This window comes from Mus caroli, unplaced genomic scaffold (genome assembly GCF_978045245.1).
Source record: "Mus caroli unplaced genomic scaffold, Mus_caroli_1 scaffold_1, whole genome shotgun sequence".
NCBI lineage: Eukaryota > Metazoa > Chordata > Mammalia > Rodentia > Muridae > Mus > Mus caroli.
The window spans coordinates 163,545,461-163,564,140 of record NW_028227256.1 but is presented as its reverse complement, the minus strand read 5'-3'; the positions used below and the strand labels follow the sequence as shown (position 1 = coordinate 163,564,140).

Here is an 18,680-nt window from a genome sequence, read left to right as displayed (position 1 = left end):
GAAAGGCATCTTTTGTAATATATTCAGAGGATCATTGTTCTGTTTCAGTAAGGTTACCAAGTTTCCAGTGTCCATGAAGGTTTTACTAAGTGGGTCAAACCTCTCTACTGTGAATTTCTACCTCTATAATGGCTACAAATGTGGTCCTTTAGAATACCTGGTTTTGTGATCAACTTTGAAATCGAAACTAAGGGTGAAAATAGATTTTTTTTTCACAGCTTCCAGAAATACTTAAGAGAAAAACTATAAAGAATGAGGCAGCATTCTAAATTTTAACGTAATTTATGTGAAATTTGGTTGGTTCAGAAGTCCTTGATTTAGGGGCACTTGCCACTAAGCCTGATGATTTGGGGCTCAATCCCCAGAACCTGCATCTACCTACAGTTAGGAGGAGAGAGCCAGCTCCCTCAAGTTGTCCTCGGACCTCCACTTAGGCACCATGGCCCTCTTGGATTCTCATACACATTAAATAAATAAATAAATAAATAAATAAATAAATAAATAAATAAATGTGCAATAATAAATAAATTGCTGGGCTCTCTGAACATCTATGTTGCTTGTATTACTGGAAGGGCTTTAGCGTATCAGCACTATCTTTGAAGACTTAGAAATGTTGGTATGACGGCTGAGCTCTCCCTACGGTCCTAGGCTCTACTTGTAGGTGAAGTTGGTGGGAGAATGGAGTAAATAGAACGACAGCCAGTTTTCTGTCTAGAGTAGCACTTACTGAAGTAGCCTTTCAAAATAGAAGTTAGAAACATTAATAACATGAGTCTCTTTTCCTCGTTCCCTTTCCTGTTCTATATTATTCAGGGTGATGTTGGGCTCGCTATGGGAAAATTATATGGAAATGACTTCAGCCAAACCACCATCTCTCGCTTTGAAGCCTTGAACCTCAGTTTTAAGAACATGTGCAAGTTAAAGCCCCTTTTAGAGAAGTGGCTAAATGATGCAGGTGAGTGAACATAGTAGGAAATGTCTTCATTGTCCCTGGGGTTTCCTAGGAGGGATTAGTCTGCAAACTGGGTTCACACTGTATTGCTGATACTACAAAGTGTTGGATCCACTAAATCTATGAAAATTTTTATAATTTATGGTCATGTAAATCAGATATTACATCTTAATATTCCAGTAATTACAGTATAAATAATCAGCAATAATTGCAGTTTGGATTTTTTTTATTGTTTTTGAGCTAGGTCTAAGGATGGACATAGATTTTTTTTTTTTTTGAGGATAGGATTAGAAGGCCTGTGTGTATGTAGAACATCTTGAAGAACAGACAGATTATTCCTTCCTTGACTAGATTGCCATAGGATTTGTTCCTGGTAATATTTCTGCTTTTGTTAAAAATGACCACCTATTTCATACAAAATTAGACTTCTGGTCTTGAATTATTTAACTTTGAGACATCCTTTTTAAAACTTTGAATTTTGAGCCACAAAATCACAGACTTCAGGAGCTAAAAGGAACCACAAAGATGCCTAACCATGTACTTTCCTTTGTAGATAGAAATAGAAATTAGGCCTTTGGAAAAGAGGATCTTAGACACACCCTCACCCCTGGCATATTGATTCAGTAACTGGGGGAAGTTTAGCCATCTGTTATCTTTTTTGCAGTCACAGGCAAGAACCACTGGTTTGTTCCATCTTAGTTTTCAAACAGTAGAAAGAAAGCCATTGAAACATGCCCAGGCTTATTCAGTGTTTCCTAAGCTTAAAGAATTCCAAAGTACCCTCTCTCAACTCTTGTGCTTAGAAACTGAAAAGCCATCTTTAAATTAAACATTAAATAATCCAATGAATTTTAAGAAACATTGTTCCCTTTTATCCTCAGCTTATAAAAAAGCAAATGTACCGAACTGAGGGAAGTGTAAGTGGAGGAATAGAACCTTTGTATTCTCAGAAACAAACCAAAAATGAGTGGTGACAAAAGTTAACTGCCCTGGGATAAAGGTTGCCAGTAAGGACAGTGGGAAGTCAACAGTACTGAGCAATGCTTCCATGGAGATTAACATTAAGAATCTCACGTTACCATTGAGCACTAAACATTTTACCAGTTTTCTTGTTCTTATGTATTCTGATATGAATCCTTAAGCTCAGCTGTTTGTGTTTTCTTCATTTCTGTAGAGAACCTCTCATCTGATTCTACAGCATCTAGCCCAAGTGCTTTGAATTCTCCAGGATTGGGGGCTGAGGGCTTGAATCGTAGGAGGAAAAAACGCACCAGCATAGAGACCAACATCCGTGTGGCCTTAGAGAAGAGTTTCATGGAGGTGGGCGTTACTTTTCATGTGTACCACACTGTTAGGGACTGCAGATATTAAAGCATAGCCTTGTCTTCCTCCACCTGTGGGCATTTTAACAGGGAGAAAGTAGGATACCAGATAATACTACACTTTAGTGCTGCAGGACTCAAGAGAGACAATGGTTCTAATCATGTGAGCATTTGGGAGGGAGCTAATCTTGCAAACTGGAAAAGATAGAAGAAGAATACCTCACACAGAGCCATCTCATAAGCATAGGCCTCCAGAGGAAACCATGCCTGTTCAGACGAAACACTGGTGGTTTGGCTGGGTAAATTTTAGCATCTTTATGCCTAGAATGGTAGTTTGGGGACACAACACTAGAGACCTCGAATATACTATTCTGGAGTTCAAATTCATTCAACAGATATTTGGCTTTAAAACAAATGAACTTTCTACTTAAGGAAACATTGAATCAGGAGTCTTTCTTGTCTTTGCCTCTTATTAAAGGCACATCTTGTCTCTTGATTTCAAGATGTTCCTGCACCTATAAAACTGCCCTCCATTCCTGTCTCAGAAGCATAGTGTGAGGTCCGAGTTGGACAGTATGGATAAAGCACTGAAAACTCAGGATTCCTAGCAGTCCATAAAGTTGTATTACTTTGTTAACTTTCAGATTACTAGACTTTAGCCAGGCAAGAGACAGCTAATCCCAGTGCCTGGGAAGCAAAGGTAGCTGGATCTTAGTAATTTTGAGGCCAACCTGGTCTACATACAGAGTCCCAGGACAGCCAATGCAACACACTAAGACCCTGTCTTTAAAAAAAAAATAGACCTTTACAGTAAGGATCACTTAGTCTGTTCATAAAATTTTAGATAAGTGTAGTATGTATTAAAACACTTTTGTAGAAGTTGTTGCTAAAGTCTTAATGTGGTCATAAAGATTCTACCATCCTTTTCTAGCTGGCTTCTTCCTATGGGTATACAAGTTCATAAAGTTATTTCATAAAGTTGGTTATGGTGGCATGTGCCTTTAATTGCAGTACTGAGGAGGCAGAGGCAGGCAGATCTCTGTAATTTGAGGTCATCCTGGTCTACATAGACGGAGGTTTGATTCCTAAAACCCCACATAGTGGCTCAGAACCATTTGTAGTTCTAGGTCCAGGAGATCGAACACTATGTCTTCTAGCCTCTGGGGTCAGTGTACATACATGCAGGCAAAACACACATATAATAAATAAATCTTAAACAAAGTGTTCTAAGGCTAGGATTTAATTCAAATGTAGAGCGATTATCCCTGGATTCAATCTCCAGCATGGCGAATATATAACATGAAATTTTTAAAATTTTAAAAGATGGGCTTTTTTTCCCTCTCTTAGAATCAAAAGCCTACCTCGGAAGATATCACCTTGATTGCTGAACAGCTCAATATGGAAAAGGAGGTGATTCGTGTTTGGTTTTGTAACCGCCGCCAGAAGGAGAAAAGAATCAACCCGCCCAGCAGTGGTGGGACCAGCAGCTCACCTATCAAAGCAATTTTCCCCAGCCCAGCCTCATTGGTAAGAGTGGATGTGGAAGAGATACACACTTCCAGGGCTCATTTTTAGTCTTACAAATGTCCTGGAAGTAAATTCACTTCCTAACAGTTGTCTTAGTTACTGTTGTATTGCTGTGATAACGTACCATGAATGATCACAGTAACTTAGAAAAGAACACATTTCATTTCAGCTTAGGGTTTCAGAGGCTGGGTTCATGATAGTGATGCAGAGGAACAGCAGAGAGCTCACATTTAGATCTTCAAGTGGTAGGCAAAAATTCTGGGAATGGAATAAGCTTTTGAATTCTCAAAGCCCACCCCCAGTGACACACCTCCTCCAACAAGGCCACACCTCCTAATCCTTCCCAACCGGTCCATCAACTGGATTTAAACATATATACCTTTGCAATTATCCTGTTTCAAACTACAACTTTTAAGGAAGTGTGTGTGTGTGTGTGTGTGTGTGTGTGTGTGTGTGTGTGTGTGTGTGTGATACATGTTAAATATATAAAAATGTCTACTTTAAATATTTTCAAAATTATAAATCTGTCACTGAAGAATTTACTGCTTTCCTTTATTTCTGGAAGTAAACAATCTGAAGTCTTTTGTGTTCTTCTGGATTTTCATCTGTGGCTAATAAGGTTCCACTGTAGCTATAGCGGTAGATTTGCTCCTGAAAAAAATGTGTTCCTTTATTACCGTTCAGTCCTGAAGCCCATTTTAGTAAACTTACATGATTAAGTGACAGTAAATTTTCAAGGATGAATAGTCAATCTCAAATCTTCACTCTTGGACAGTAGGTCAGCCTTCATATAGACCCTTATTTAGTCACTTCTGCCATTTGCATTTGAACATTATTCCCAAATGGAAGAGACATGCTGTGGTCATGGGACTTAACTTTTCTTCCTTTTAGAATGATTGTAGATCACTGTCATGCTGCCAGACAGGCTTCAAAAGAAGGCCAATAATGCACTTATGTTCCTTTTGTTCTTGTTGCTCTGCTTCTATTTTATTTTAATGTTATTCCATGCTACAACCTCTTTCCCTTTCCACTTAGTTCTTTGAGAAAGGTTTTCTCTGTGTATCCTTGGCTGATCTGAAACTCACTATGTACACCCTACTAGTCTGGAACTCACAAAAACCTCATGGCCTCTGCTTCCCAAGTGCTGGAATTAGAGGCATGTAGTGCCATACCTGGCTCTACAAAGTTGTTTATTTTTAATAATTAATTTTATTTTATGTACATTAGTATTCTACCTGCCGCATGTATGTCTGTGTGAGGGTGTCAGAACCCCTGATACTAGAATTACAGACAATTGTGAGCTGCCATGTGGGTGCTGGAAATTGAACCCAGGTCCTTTGGTTAAGAATATTCAGTGCTCTTAATCACTGAGCCATCTCTCTAGCCCCTTCACAAAGGTTTTTTTAAACTAGAAGGTTATGGGTTATTAAGTGGGAATGTTTTAATCATAACATTTATGTTGTAACAGATCATAGTCATCAGATAACAGTCTGTGTAGGTGATTGTTTTGTTATTCAGGCTTAGCTGTCATAGAAAGAGGGCAGGGTCTTATAAAACTGTAAAATATTTATTGCAATAGTTCAAAAAATGCAAGATTGTTTTTAAAATCTCTTTCACTAGAGCTTGGAAGTATTGGGGCACATACCCTCTTTTTTATTAGTTCTTTGAGAACATCAGTATATTTTAGTTGTATTTCCCCCTTTTCCAACTCCTGCAGCTCCAAGTACACACACACACACACACACACAACTTGTCCTTTTTTTATTCTTTACCCATCAAGCCCACATTCCTGCATGTGTGGCCATCCACTAAAGTGTGACTAACTTACCAATGGCCACAACTTAAAACTGACTCTCCTGCTCCCAGCAGGTTCCAGTTGCCAATAATTCCACAGCTAGGGCTTGGACACTACCTCCCCGCTTCATGCCGGGATTCTGACTGGCTGGAGCTTGTGTGGGTTATGCATGCTGTCATAATCACTGTCAGTTCCTATGTGTGTGCCCTGCTGAATCAGAAAAATGGTTCATCTACCTTCCCTAGCTCTTAAAACCGTTCCTCCCCCTCTTCTGCAGTGATTCCTAAACCTGAGGAAAATGGGTGTGACAGAGAGTCCCCTCTTAGGGCTGAGCATTCCTTAGCCCCCTGTTCTCTGCACCATAAACAGTTGTGAGCCTATGCTAACCGCTTCAAAAAGGAGCTTCTCTGATGAAAGTCGAGAGATGCACTAATCTATAATGTTAAATCTTTAGAGCTAGTTTAACATGTCCATTTAGCAGACTAATATTAAGTTCTCGCCTTGGGCTTATGATCTGTTTAGCCACAGGTCCCTGGCCCCAGTAACAGTACACACTTTTAATCTCAGGTCTCAGGAGGAAGAAGCAGGTGGATGTTTGTATTGGAGGCCAGCCTGGTTAAACTTGAGTTCTAGACCAGCCATAGGTACATCGTAAGGTTGTCTTTTGGTTTGGTTTGGTTTGGTTTTCAAAACAGTTTCTCTGTGTAGCCCTGGCTTTCCTGGAACTTGCTCTGTAGACCAGGCTGCCCTTAAGTTCAGATTGTCTGCCTTTGCCTCCCAGGTGTTAGGATTAAATGCTAGCACCACTACACCTAGCTATAAGAGTGAGTGTAAGTCAGCCAGTTGGTGGTGGCACACAACTTTAATACCACCAGCACTTGGGAGGCAGAGGCAGGCAGATCTCTGAACTCAAGGATATCCAGGGCTACCCAGAGCAGCACTGTTTCTAAAAAACCAATAAATAAATGGATGGATGGGTAGGTGGGTAGATTCTCCCACAAATCAAAAGTAAAAACAATATAAGCCCTAATGCTATCAGATAGTTGTCTTGTTTAGGTGATATTTATGTTTAGGTATTGTTCTCGCTTATTTATAGTCTGTCTGACTAAACATTATTCAAATTTAAGAACTATTCAAGTTCTGATTATGCTATGTGCATTTTTTTTTCTTGTCTCACCTCTAGGTGGCAACCACTCCAAGCCTTGTGACAAGCAGTACGGCAACTACCCTCACAGTCAACCCTGTCCTCCCTTTAACCAGTGCTGCCGTGACTAATCTCTCTCTTACAGGTAAGCAGCAACCAGCTTACAAGCTAGTAAGCACAATGCCAGTCAGGTTTCTGTGGAAAACTGCTAGGTCATGAAGGTACTACTACCTAAGATGTGAGTTGGTTGTGGGGTGTTTTGTTTGTTTGTTTGTTGTTTGTTTACTGTATGACTGGCTCTAGGGAGGTTGCTCCGTGAACATAATCATAAGGACTAGAGTTCATATACAAAGTACACATTTATACCCAAGTGGGCTTAGTAGCGCATCCATAACCCCAGTGCTAGGGAAGCAGAGAAAGGGGTTCCCCAGAACAAACTGGGCTAGCCAGATTGGCATGTTCCAGATTCAGTAAGAGACCCTGCCTTGATAACAGGGAATAAGCAAGGAGGACACTTATATCAATTTCAGGCCTCCACATGGACCTTACTACATACATGGCAACATATATGCCCCAACTCCATCACTTCGTTTTCTCTCTCTCTCTCTCTCTCTCTCTCTCTCTCTCTCTCTCTCTCTCTCTCTCTCTCTCTCTCTCTCTCTTCCCCCCCCCCCCCCGTGTGTGTGTGTGTACCTGACCTTGAGCTGGGCATGTTAGTATTCACTTTTTTTTTTTTTTTTTTTTTCTTAAGACTGAGCCCTGGCTGACCTCCTGAGTGGACCACTCACTATGCAGACCAGCCTAGCTTTGAACTTAGATCCCATCTGCTTCTACCTTCTGAGTGCTAGGATTAAAGGTGTGTGTCACAACACCCAAACCCAGCTAAAAAAATATATATATAAAAAGTTTTAAATCTGTTACCAAACTTTTAAAACACATCTTTGGGGCTGGAGAGATGGCTCAGCAGTTAAGAGCTCTAGCTGCTCTTCTAGAGGTCCTAAGTTCAATTCCCAGCAACCATGTGGTGGCTCACAACCATCTATAAGGGGATCTGATGCCCTCTTCTGCCCTGCAGATGTATATGCAGCAGAGCACTCATACATTAAATAAAGTTTTGTTTTTGTTTTTGTTTTTTTTAAAAAAAAAAAAAAACTTTATTCACGTGACTTTTTTTCTTCACAAAACTTGAATAGTGGCTTTTTACATTCAGAGAAACATACAGATTTGTCAGTGCACTGAGTATTGTTTATGCTTGACCATTGCCATCCCACCCAACACATGGGCAAGCTCCATCCAGGCCATTGTAAGTAATACCACTGTAGTGCTCGGTTCTTAGTCTTATAGTTCTTGGTGTGATATTGATAAGCCACTCCACATTGTATATCTGTTCTTCCTGGGAATATTTTAACTTCTCCAGGAAGTTAAGGTTGTCATTTACTCATATTATAAATCTATTTTTATAATTCTATCTTTCCCGATATCCTTTGTACTTGTAAAGAGCTAAATACTATATTCTTTCTGATGTGCAGCTTATTGCCTGATACACTCATTATAAAATTAATAAATAAGAGCCAGACATGGCAGACACCTTTACTCCCAGCACTTGAGAGGCAGAGGCAGGTTATACCCAATGTCTGCCCTTGGACATCTATTATTTTTCTGTGTCTTTCCTGCCATTTGGAATGGGGTTTCAGAAACAAGGAAATATATTTTCTCAGTCTATTGTCTTATAATAAAATACTTGATAATTGACATGTTTGTCTTCGTTTTCTCCTGTGCTTGGCACATGAAGGGTCCTGGCAAACATTTCTAGAGGACCTAGAAATACACTCCTCCAGGAGACTCGGTGCTCTTAAATGCCTTGGAGCATGCTCAACCAAAGGGTTCTGTCTCCACTTTGCCAAAATGTTTCATAATGATGCAAATGTATTTCTCAGAAAGACAATAGCAATTTGAATTAGTTATCAAACAATGGAAGCTCAAGATACAGGTAGGAAAAATGAGCAGAAAAAGAGAAATAGTTCAACAATAGTAAGACACAATACTCTACCTTTGAACTATATCAATAATGTTGTCAAAGATACAAAGACATTGAACAGTATCAACCAAAGATTGTTTTTCAAGCTTGACCTGGCTTGAAAAACAATCTTTTCAAGTATACCTGGGACATTAAATTAAAGATTAAAAGTGTATGTTCATTATTTTAACTCATTTTTATTTTATGTTCATTGCTATTTTGCCCACAGATATGTCTCTGTGAGGGACTTGGATCCCTTGGGACTGGAGTCAGACAGTTGTGAGCTGCTCTGTAGGTGCTGGGAATTGAACCCAAGTCCTCTTGAAGAACAGCCAGTGCTTTTAACCTCTGAACCGTCTCTCCAGCCTATTGTTTGTCATGTTTTGTTAAGACAGGGTCTTACTATATAACCCTGATGACTTGGATTTGCTGTGAAGATCCTATTGGTCTTAAAATTACAGAAATCCACCTGCCTCTGTCTCATGAGTGCTGGGATTAAAGATATGTGCCATCATGCCCTGCTGTATTGTGTTTACAGAAATCAACAACAGAAAAAAACTTGAATCCTTTAATGTTTGAAAATTAACATGTGGCCAAGATCCAGTGAATTTAAAGGATTAAAACCATACAAGATATGTCTTTTTAGAGATCAACAACAGATATTTGGGGATCCTCAAATATTTGGAAATTAAATCAGAAGTTTATGCTAAAGGAAAAAACCAAGAAATTAAGAAAAATTTTTTAATTGAAAATAAAGCATCTCAGAAGACAGTAGCTATGGCTCACGGTGTCTGCCCTGCAGGGAGGGCAGAGGCCACCATGGCAGCCTGGCTGCAGTAACAGAGATCAGAGAAACAGCACCACGGGCCAGCAGCCTGCAGCTCAGATTGAAACTTCTGGGAGTGTAGGAAGTGGAGGATTGCAAAACATAGCAAGAGGAGAGTGGCTACAAGGCTAGCCTAGGGACATAGTAAGACTCTGTCTTGAAGGAAGGGAAGGACGGACAGAAGAAAGAAAGGAAAGAAGGATGGATCATAATCATATTTTTTAAAAGAAGAAAAAATGAGTCCCAAAGCAGTCAGAAAGAAAAAAAAATAACAAGGATTATAGCAAAAAAACAAAAAATAGTAATAAAATGAAGACAGTAGAGAAATAGTACAACTGAAAAATGACAAATTTATCTGCAGCCAAGAAAAAAGAGACACATATTACCAAAACTAGTAACTAAACAGAACAAGAGTGGAGCAGTGTTGTATCTGCACTTTATCCCTGCACTCAAGAGCAGAGACTGGGGGATCTCTAAATTCTTGGCCAGCCTGTTCTGCATAGTGAGTTCCAGGACAGCCAAGGCTACACAGAACCTACCTTGGTATGTAGGTAGATAGGCAGGCAGGCAAGCAGGTAGGTAGATGATAGATAGATAGATAGATAGATAGATAGATAGATAGATAGATAGATAGATATTGAAATATTAATTCTTTTTGTTTAGTTTTGAGGTGGTCCCACCCTTGGCCTTCCAAATAACTAGAATTAAAGGCATATGTTCAGCTTATAGCTCACTTTTTTTTGTATACAATTTTAAAGTCCTCAGTTCAGTAAGTTTTGGTACAGTTACAGTATGTGGAACTGCAACAACTATCTAAATATTGGAATAAGCCCATGAGTTCCTGGTGCTCCCTCATCCGGGCATCCCTCTTGGACTCTCTTTGGATCGCTTGCTTTTAACATTTTAGAGAAAGGGATGTGTACAGATGGCCCTTTGAATATGCCAGGTTTCTTTCCTATATCTGTACTTTTCTCTCATGGCTGAATGGTATTCCACTCTTGGGCTGTACAGCAGTGCTTACTTTCTCAGTTAGGGATTTACTGCTGTGAACAGACACCATGACCAAGGCAAGTCTTATTAAAACAACAACAACAACATTGAATTGGGGCTGGCTTACAGGTTCAGAGGTTCAGTCCATTATCATCAAGGTGGGAGCATGGCAGTATCCAGGCAGGCATGGCGCAGGCAGAGCTGAGAGTTCTACATCTTCATCCAAAGGGACTGACTTCCAGGCAACTGGGGTGAGAGTCTTAAGCCCATGCCCACAGTGACACACCTACTCTAACAAGGCCACACCTCCAAATGGTGCCACTCCCTGGTCCAAGAATATACAAACCATCACACTTACCATTCACAAGCCATAGCAGTGGTGTAGCACCATAGGTTTGGGCTATTGTTAATGCTGCTACTGTGATTTTCATGTTCAAGTTTGTATGTGAGCATACATTTTCAGGTCTTTGGAGTTTATACTTAGAACTGCTGTATAATGTGGCAAACTGGAGTACTAGAAACAATTTCACTCTAAACAAAGATAGTGTAGAGTAAAATGGACAATAGAAACTAACAGATTGTCAAAACTGATTTAAAAAATGGAAAATCTAATAGACTAAAAGGAGTTGAGCAATTATTAATTAAAAACTTCACAAATAAAAGCCCAGGCCCTAGGGGTTTTAATAGTGTTCTGTGGAATTTGTTGTTGATTTTTTGTTTTATTTAATCAGATATTTTCTAAAAATATAAAATTTCAGAAAATAGGAATTTTTTTTTTTGAACAAGGCAAGCAGGGTTCTGATACAAAAGCTAGATAAATACATTGGGAAAAAAAATACAGGCTCATAGCCCTCATGAAAAATAGATATTTGGAACTCTCAGCTTGTTGACCACTTGCCTCGCATATGTAAGTCAAAACTGACAACATATATAAAAGAATATTCATTTTGATTGGGGGACTTACCTCAAGAATATACAGTAGATTTAATATCTGAACACCAGTTAATATATTATACAATAAAAATAGAAATTGAGACAAGACCTGAATAGTTGGATAAAATGTATTTGACAAATACAAATCCATTCGTGATAAAAGGCCCTTTGACCTGAAACCGAAGGTGCTGCTTCCACAGATCAAGAGCGGCTACTCAAGACCCACAGCAAATAACATGCTTAAAAGGCCAGGCCAGCCACTTCTCCTCGGGGTTTGGGAGGCATGTGTAGTGTATGCTGGCGCACACGCATGCGGAGACTGGAAACCAACCCTCAGATGTTCCTCAGGGACAACTAATTCCTTGGTTTTTTGAGACAAGGTCTCTTATTGGGACCTGGTGCTCACTAATGTGTGTACCCAGCTGGCCAGCAAACCCAGAGCTCTGTCTCCACCTCCCCAGCACTAGAATTAGAAGCCTACACCACCATACCCGCCTTTCTTGTGCTTTCTGGGGATGAAACTTGGGGCTCATGTTTGTATGGAAAATACTTTACTGTTTTCCCTCCAACCTGAAATTAAATTCTAAAAGGCATCTTATATTCCAGCATTCTTAAAATGACACTTGTCTGTCTCTACCTTATTTTATTATTTATTTCTGATTCAGCAGTCATAATTCCAACACATAAACTGATAGCTCATTCTAAAATAATTATGAAAGGGATGTATTTAAAAATCTATATGAAAAGGACTTGAAAAGAATGAACTTAGAGGATATATCAAGAGCCAGGTTTCAAAGCTGATTATAAAATACAAGTAATGAAGGCAAGATTAAGCTCTTCATAAAATAGATTACATGAAACAAAGCTGTCAGTCCAGTGGAGCGGGGGGTGGGGGGGGGGTTGTTTGTTCTCTATTGATTTTTGACAAATAGCTAAGACAATTCAATAGGAAAAAAGAGTCCCTAACAAATGCTTCTGGAACAGTTGGCTGTCAAGATTCACAAGACCATTTTAGGTTCTTGTGTCAAGCAAAAAGCTAACTAAAATGGATCAGATGCCTGAATTTATTCATAGAATTTCTAGAAAATAGTAGGAGACAGTCTGCATGTCTTTGTACTGCAAAGGGTTCAACACCCAAAGTATAAGCTTTAAAAAAAAAATAAAGAGGAGGAGGGGGAAAGGAGGGAGGGAGAGGGCGAGAGGGGGGGGAGAGGGAGAGAGAGAGAGAGAGAGAGAGCGCAAGCAAGCGCAGGGCTGTAGTGATGGTTCAGCAGTCAGAAGCACTTGTTGCATTTGCAGAGTCTGAGTTCAGTTCCCAGCCCCTGTGGTGGGTGCTTCCCAACCACCTGTGACTTTACCTCTAGTTCTAGGGAATCCAGTGTCCTCTTCTGGCCCTGTGGAAAGCACTTAAGTGCACACATTTTTTTTGTTTTGTTTTTTAATTTGACAGATGGTAAGTTGGATTTTATCAAAAGTGAAGTCTTTTGTGCTGTAGAAGGCATCTTGAGGAAAATGGAAACAAAAGACAAGGACTAAAAAAAAGATTTATAATAAAGTATGTATCTTTTAAAAAAAAGAAGTTGCATATGGAATATACTAGAAACTCTGACAGCTCAATAATAAAGATTCAGCCCAGAACATTTAAGTAGATACTCTACTGAAGAAGGTATACAAGTGAAGAAACTCTATAGGCAAAGATGCTCAGCAATATTGCTTGTTAGGGAAATGCAAAGCATACTTCACAGGACCTGTATACCCTAAGATGGATGAGGAATTAGGGTCGTAAAAACTGCTGCTCCTGCCGAGTGGTAGTGGGGATGTAAGTGATGCAGGCACTGTGGAGAACACTTGAGCATGGTCTTTGGAAGTTAAAAACATTAATATAGCATCCAGTGAAGCAATTTCCTCAAGGAAAACAGTCACAACTTAACTCTTTTGTGTGTGTGTGTGTGTGTGTGTGTGTGTGTGTGTATTTATAACAGTCCCACTCTGTAAACAAGCCAAAGCTCACCCAGCATATCTGCACCATTGAGTAGACCTGGAAAAGCAAAGTGCTTGTATGTGAAATGGCCAGGAAAAAAGGCAAATCAGTGGAGACAGGGTAGGTTTGAGAACTGACTACATGCAGGCCTGGGGGATCTTTTCTTGATTGTGCAAGTGCTCCAGTCTGGTAGTGTGACACTTAAAGAATTTGAAAATTGATAAAAAGTTATTAACTTTACACTTAAGTCATACTTCAGTAGGTTAGAAAAGGGTGGGAAACAAGAGGAAGTGCTAGGTACCCTACATGTTCTTGAATCTAACATCTAAGGCTGCTGTGGGCTGGGTGATAGCATTTTTTTAAGGATGCTGAGGCTCTGAAAGCCTGCGCTTCCATAGAGTGCATTGCCAAGGATTCAGATCTAAAGGAGGTATATTGGAACAGAATTCCATGGCTAGGAGGATGTATTTAAAGATCATGCTGGTGTTTTATGTCATAGTGGTTGCATGATGCTCAAATAGGAGATGCCTAGAAATGGATAGTATATTACAACCAGAAAAAGAAAAAAGAAAAAAAAACTAAGTTGTATTTTTAACTCATACCTTTCTAGCCTAGATTAAATCCACTGATTTGACTGGGATTTTCTTCGTAAGCCTACAAGAAGAGTTAACAGGTTGCTGGTTTATTTAACTTACGCAGTGAGGAGGAAAGAATAATAATCAATTTAAGCTTTTTTTACTTCAAGATTTAAGGTTTTGTTAAAAAAAAAAAAAGGACAGTTTCAGAATTTAATATTACACGTAAAATTAGGTTTCATGGAATGAAAACCTCGTCAGGAGATTGAGAGTGCATTGGAACTTTTTGCCTGTGGAGGAGAAATAAGAAAGCACACTTATCTTCCTATAGATCAAGATCTTAGAAGAGGATGCAGCTGGGAAGTGCTTAGGAGTCTACCAGACAGAGTCACCACCACAGCAGGTACACAGTGCAGGGCTTGGGCTGGTACCTTTAGAACTGAAGAAAGACTCAAGGGGTAGGCTTAATAATATCCACACTGCTGTAATTTTATTTAGCTAGAGGCAGCTGTAGTGTATAGAAAGCATTTTAGTTTTGTTTTGAGAAGGACAAAGGGGGGGATGGATTATTTTTTATAGTATTTCTTAATTAGCAACAAAAAGAAGGTAAGCAAGTTTACCTCATTCAGAGACCACAGTCACTTTGATACCATTGTGAAGGTATAGGAAGCAAGTGGTGCCCATTGCAGATGGTGTAAGTTCCTCCCAGTGGCTTAGGAGGAAAGCTGGGCAGCAGAAAGGAAACTGAGAGTTGTGCCCCTCCCTTCTCGGAGGCTGTTGGCCATCAGCCCTGGAGGATAAAGGTAGCAGAGGCTACACGCAGGGTTTGGATAGCCGTGAGTATGATGGAAGAGCTTCGGAAGACTGCTGCAGCTACACAAGTCCACTCTCTTGTTCCAGGGGTAGGGTGTATAGGGCTCTTGTAGGGGTACAGGCAGAAAGGGCAAATTGGTCATAGCATCAAACAGGCAGCAAGGGCTGATTGGTTATAATACAACACCTACTTATGCTGACAGGAAGCCAGAACAGGACTTGTGTGCTGAGTTATGCAGCCTTACACAGAACTCTATACAAGGTCATTTTTCAAACAAGATCAGCCACCTGTGTTCAGGCATGCTCACCCCCACAGGGGCCATGGGGAACTGCAACCTTAATAGCAGGGTTCTCCATATTAGTGCAGCAGGGGTACTTACATGTGTGCTGAGACTCTTGCAGGGGAAGGGTCTTCTGTACCACAAAGTGTTGCTTACGTAAGATTTTTCTGACTGTTTCACAAGTTTGAGATATTTCTTTTGCTTGGGCTGTTTATATACTACATTGGAAATCTTGTATACTTTGGTAGCATTGCTGTATGGAAATTTTAAAGGGTTGGATTGTGTATGTTTGTCCTTTCTTGAGTTCTCCCTAGTGAGAATATCACATGAGTTTTGTTTTCTATTTATGTATGGTTAATTATATCCTAGGGCATGCTGAGCTTCACTGAGTTCAGTTCTAGCTACCTCTGTTTTGTTTTGGTGGAGTTTGTTGGTTGTATTTTTGTTTTGTAATGCAGCATTGTCTTAAGTGGGGTTTCTGTTGCTGCTATAAAACACCACAACCAAAAGCAAACTTGAGGAGGAAATGATTTATTTCAGCTTCCAGTCCATCACTGAGGGAAGTTAGTGCAGGAACTTGAGATGGGGACTAATGCAGAGACCATGAAGGAACACTGCGTACTAGCTTGCTCCTCATTTCATGGCTTACTTTCTCAGCTTTTATACCATCCAGAGCCACCTGCCCAGGGGTGGCAACAGCCTCAGTGAGTGGGGCCTTCCTACATTAAGCACTAATTAAGAAAATGTCCCACAGACTTAATAACCCACAGGTCCATCAGGTAAGGGCATTTTTTCTCAATTGAGGCTCCATCTTCCAAATGACTGGTAACGTGTATCGATTTAACTAAAAAAGGTAGAGGAGGAAGAGGGAAAGAAAAACATGATAAGCATTTACTGACAACTAGAATTAGAGGGCCTGCTCTATATGTTTACTATAGTAGATACCTTACTGGGTCATGAATGGACACATTCTTTTAAGATACTTTTGCCTCTAGATTCTAGCTTACCAACTTCCACACATTTTAAATCTGTACTATGCACTACGGCATTCACTAAACACATGTGGCTTTTGAATATTTGAAACATGGCTATTTCAAATTTAGGTATGCTGTTATAATGAGTGTACTGAAAATCTACGGAATGATAAGAAATATTAAAATGATTTTTTTTTTTCGTTTTTGTTCATTGTTTTTGTTTTAGGTGAGGTCTCACTTTGTAGATCTGACTGGCTTCCAACTCTCTATATAGACCAGGCTGGCCTCAAACTCACAGAGATCTGTCTCTGCCTCTCAGGTGCTAGAATTAAAGGTGTGAACCACCATGCCTGGCTTGAATAGCTTTTTTTAAAAGATTTATTTGTTTGAAGGTTTTCTTGTTTTTGTTTTTAACGTATATGAGTGTTTTTCCTACATGTATATCTGTGCACCATCTGTGTGTCTGATGTCTGTTGAGGCCAGAAAAAGGCGTCAGATCCTCCGGAACTAGAGTTACAATGGTTGTGAGCGCCCCCTGCAAGAGCAGCCAGTGCTCTGAACCACTGAACCATCTCTCTAGCCCCTCATTTGCTCTTTTTTTAATAGAAAATTGAGGCTGGTGGTGGGGACAGGGATGGCACACTGTTATTCTTTCTCTTAAAGTAGGACTCATAGCTTTGGCTTTAAATTGTTTATCATTAATTTCTGTTAAAATGCTAAGCAAGTTTACTAAAAAAAACAAATTAAGGATTAATGAGTAGTCGGTTAACCATTCTCTTGATTCTAGATACTGATGGAAGTGACTACTTTTCCAAACCCATTTACAGGAGGCCATCTTCTAACTCAGGTCTCTTCTCAGGCACTACAGACTCCACGTCCCACAACAACACGGCCACCGTGATTTCCACAGCTCCCCCTGCCTCCTCAGCGGTCACATCCCCTTCCTTGAGTCCCTCTCCCTCTGCCTCAGCCTCCACCTCTGAGGCCTCCAGTGCCAGTGAGACCAGCACGACACAGACCACCTCCACGCCTCTTCCCTCCCCTCTCGGAGCCAGCCAGGTGATGGTGACTGCGCCCGGCTTACAGACAGCAGCCGCCGCTCTCCAAGGAGCGGCACAGTTGCCAGCAAATGCCAGTCTTGCTGCTATGGCTGCTGCTGCGGGACTCAGCCCAGGCCTCATGGCGCCCTCACAGTTTGCTGCTGGGTAAGGAGCTTTCCCATTCCGTTTGCATCCAGAACAGAACTAGGAACTCATTCCTGCAGCTCCCGGGGAAAATTTGTTATCGCTGTCTTAAGTGAAAAGTATATCTGAGATGGGTTTGCACTTAAGTTTCTAAGTAGCCACATTGTCATTTCCACACGATGACACAGAACTGAGTCACTGAGTAACTCAGTGAGAGAACCAGGAAAAAGCTCAGAATTCTTCATTATTAAGCTTTCTTCAGTCAAGTATATTTATCTACTTTTTAATTCCCCCAAAACAGGTAAAACTTGGAATAAAGTGGTATCTGATTTTATGTATTTTTCAGGTTTTCTCTGATAATTTCACACATGTATACAATGTATTTTGGTCATATCCATCCCCAACTCCTCCCAAACTGCCCTGAACTCACCCCCACCCACACGTATGACTTCATGAATCATGTTTTTTTGTTGTTTTGTTTTTTTTTTTTCTTCAAGTAGCCAGTCTAGTTAGTGCTGCCTGTGTACATGTGACTGTAGGCCTGCCCACTGGGACACGAGTGACCCACCAGTGAGCTCTCAACTGCCAATAGCTCTTCAGCTAGGGGCGGAGCGAGAGCCCTTGCCCTGTCTACACCAGAATGTGTCTGACTTGATCTTGTTCAGAGAACCTTCTCTGCATTCAGTGAGTGCAAATCCCATGTCCGTGTCTACAATGTAGACAGCAGTTCACAAAACTCCCAGCCTCCCACTCTTACATCTTTTCTGCTGAGGAACATTTTCCTTAATGTTCCCTAAGTCTTGATGTTAGGGAGACATGGCTGATAGCGATGTCCTATTTAGGGCTGCATACCCAACAGTTGTTTATTCTTATCAGTTTGACCAGTTGACTGCATTGATTATTATCCACTGCAGTAAGAGTTGAGAGCATCATACATCTGGGTATTAACATAAGTTCTTAGAAGGCAGTTCGCCATAACCATTTAACAAAACAATAGTCAGTATCTGCCCCTGCCCCACCTCTTGGCCCATGAGTTCCCCATCCATGGGCTTTTGACTACATTTACAGCACCAGGCATGAACTTCCTGCTATGAATAGGCCTCAGATCAAATCAGAAACCAGTTGTTTACCTCTAGAACAGTCATCCCACTATTCCACCAATGCCACATCTTGCCTGATTGGTCAGTATTGTAACATACAGGGTCTAGTATTTTGCAAGACTGTTGATGCTTTTTCTCTCCTAGGTGCCTGTATAGCACCTCTGGTACTGTTAAAGTTAGCCCGCAGGGAGGAAGCTTCCTGGTCAGTTCCAGAGTTTTCCATGTCCTGTAACTGAAGTACATTTGTCTTCAGTAATCGGATATAG

At 40.4% G+C, this 18,680-nt stretch overlaps 1 protein-coding gene across 12 annotated transcripts in view; it reads left to right on the top strand.

Annotated features, from left to right (window-relative positions):
- Positions 1–18,680, top strand: part of Pou2f1 (POU class 2 homeobox 1) — a 147,148-nt gene that overhangs the window by 108,092 nt on the left and 20,376 nt on the right. For 10 of the 12 annotated variants that reach the window (XR_015048365.1, XR_003837230.2, XM_085842597.1 and 7 more), the window contains 6 exons: positions 814–955; positions 2,127–2,272; positions 3,622–3,801; positions 6,780–6,885; positions 14,394–14,465; positions 16,990–17,335. Coding sequence is in view for 10 of the 12 variants with exons in the window: in XM_085842597.1 (XP_085698723.1) it covers positions 814–955; positions 2,127–2,272; positions 3,622–3,801; positions 6,780–6,885; positions 14,394–14,465; positions 16,990–17,335 (992 nt within the window). In the remaining 2 variants the exon portion in view is untranslated. The remainder of the gene's footprint in view (positions 1–813; positions 956–2,126; positions 2,273–3,621; positions 3,802–6,779; positions 6,886–14,393; positions 14,466–16,989; positions 17,336–18,680) is intronic. The other 2 variants (XM_021167766.3, XM_021167773.3) reach the window with 1 other exon arrangement.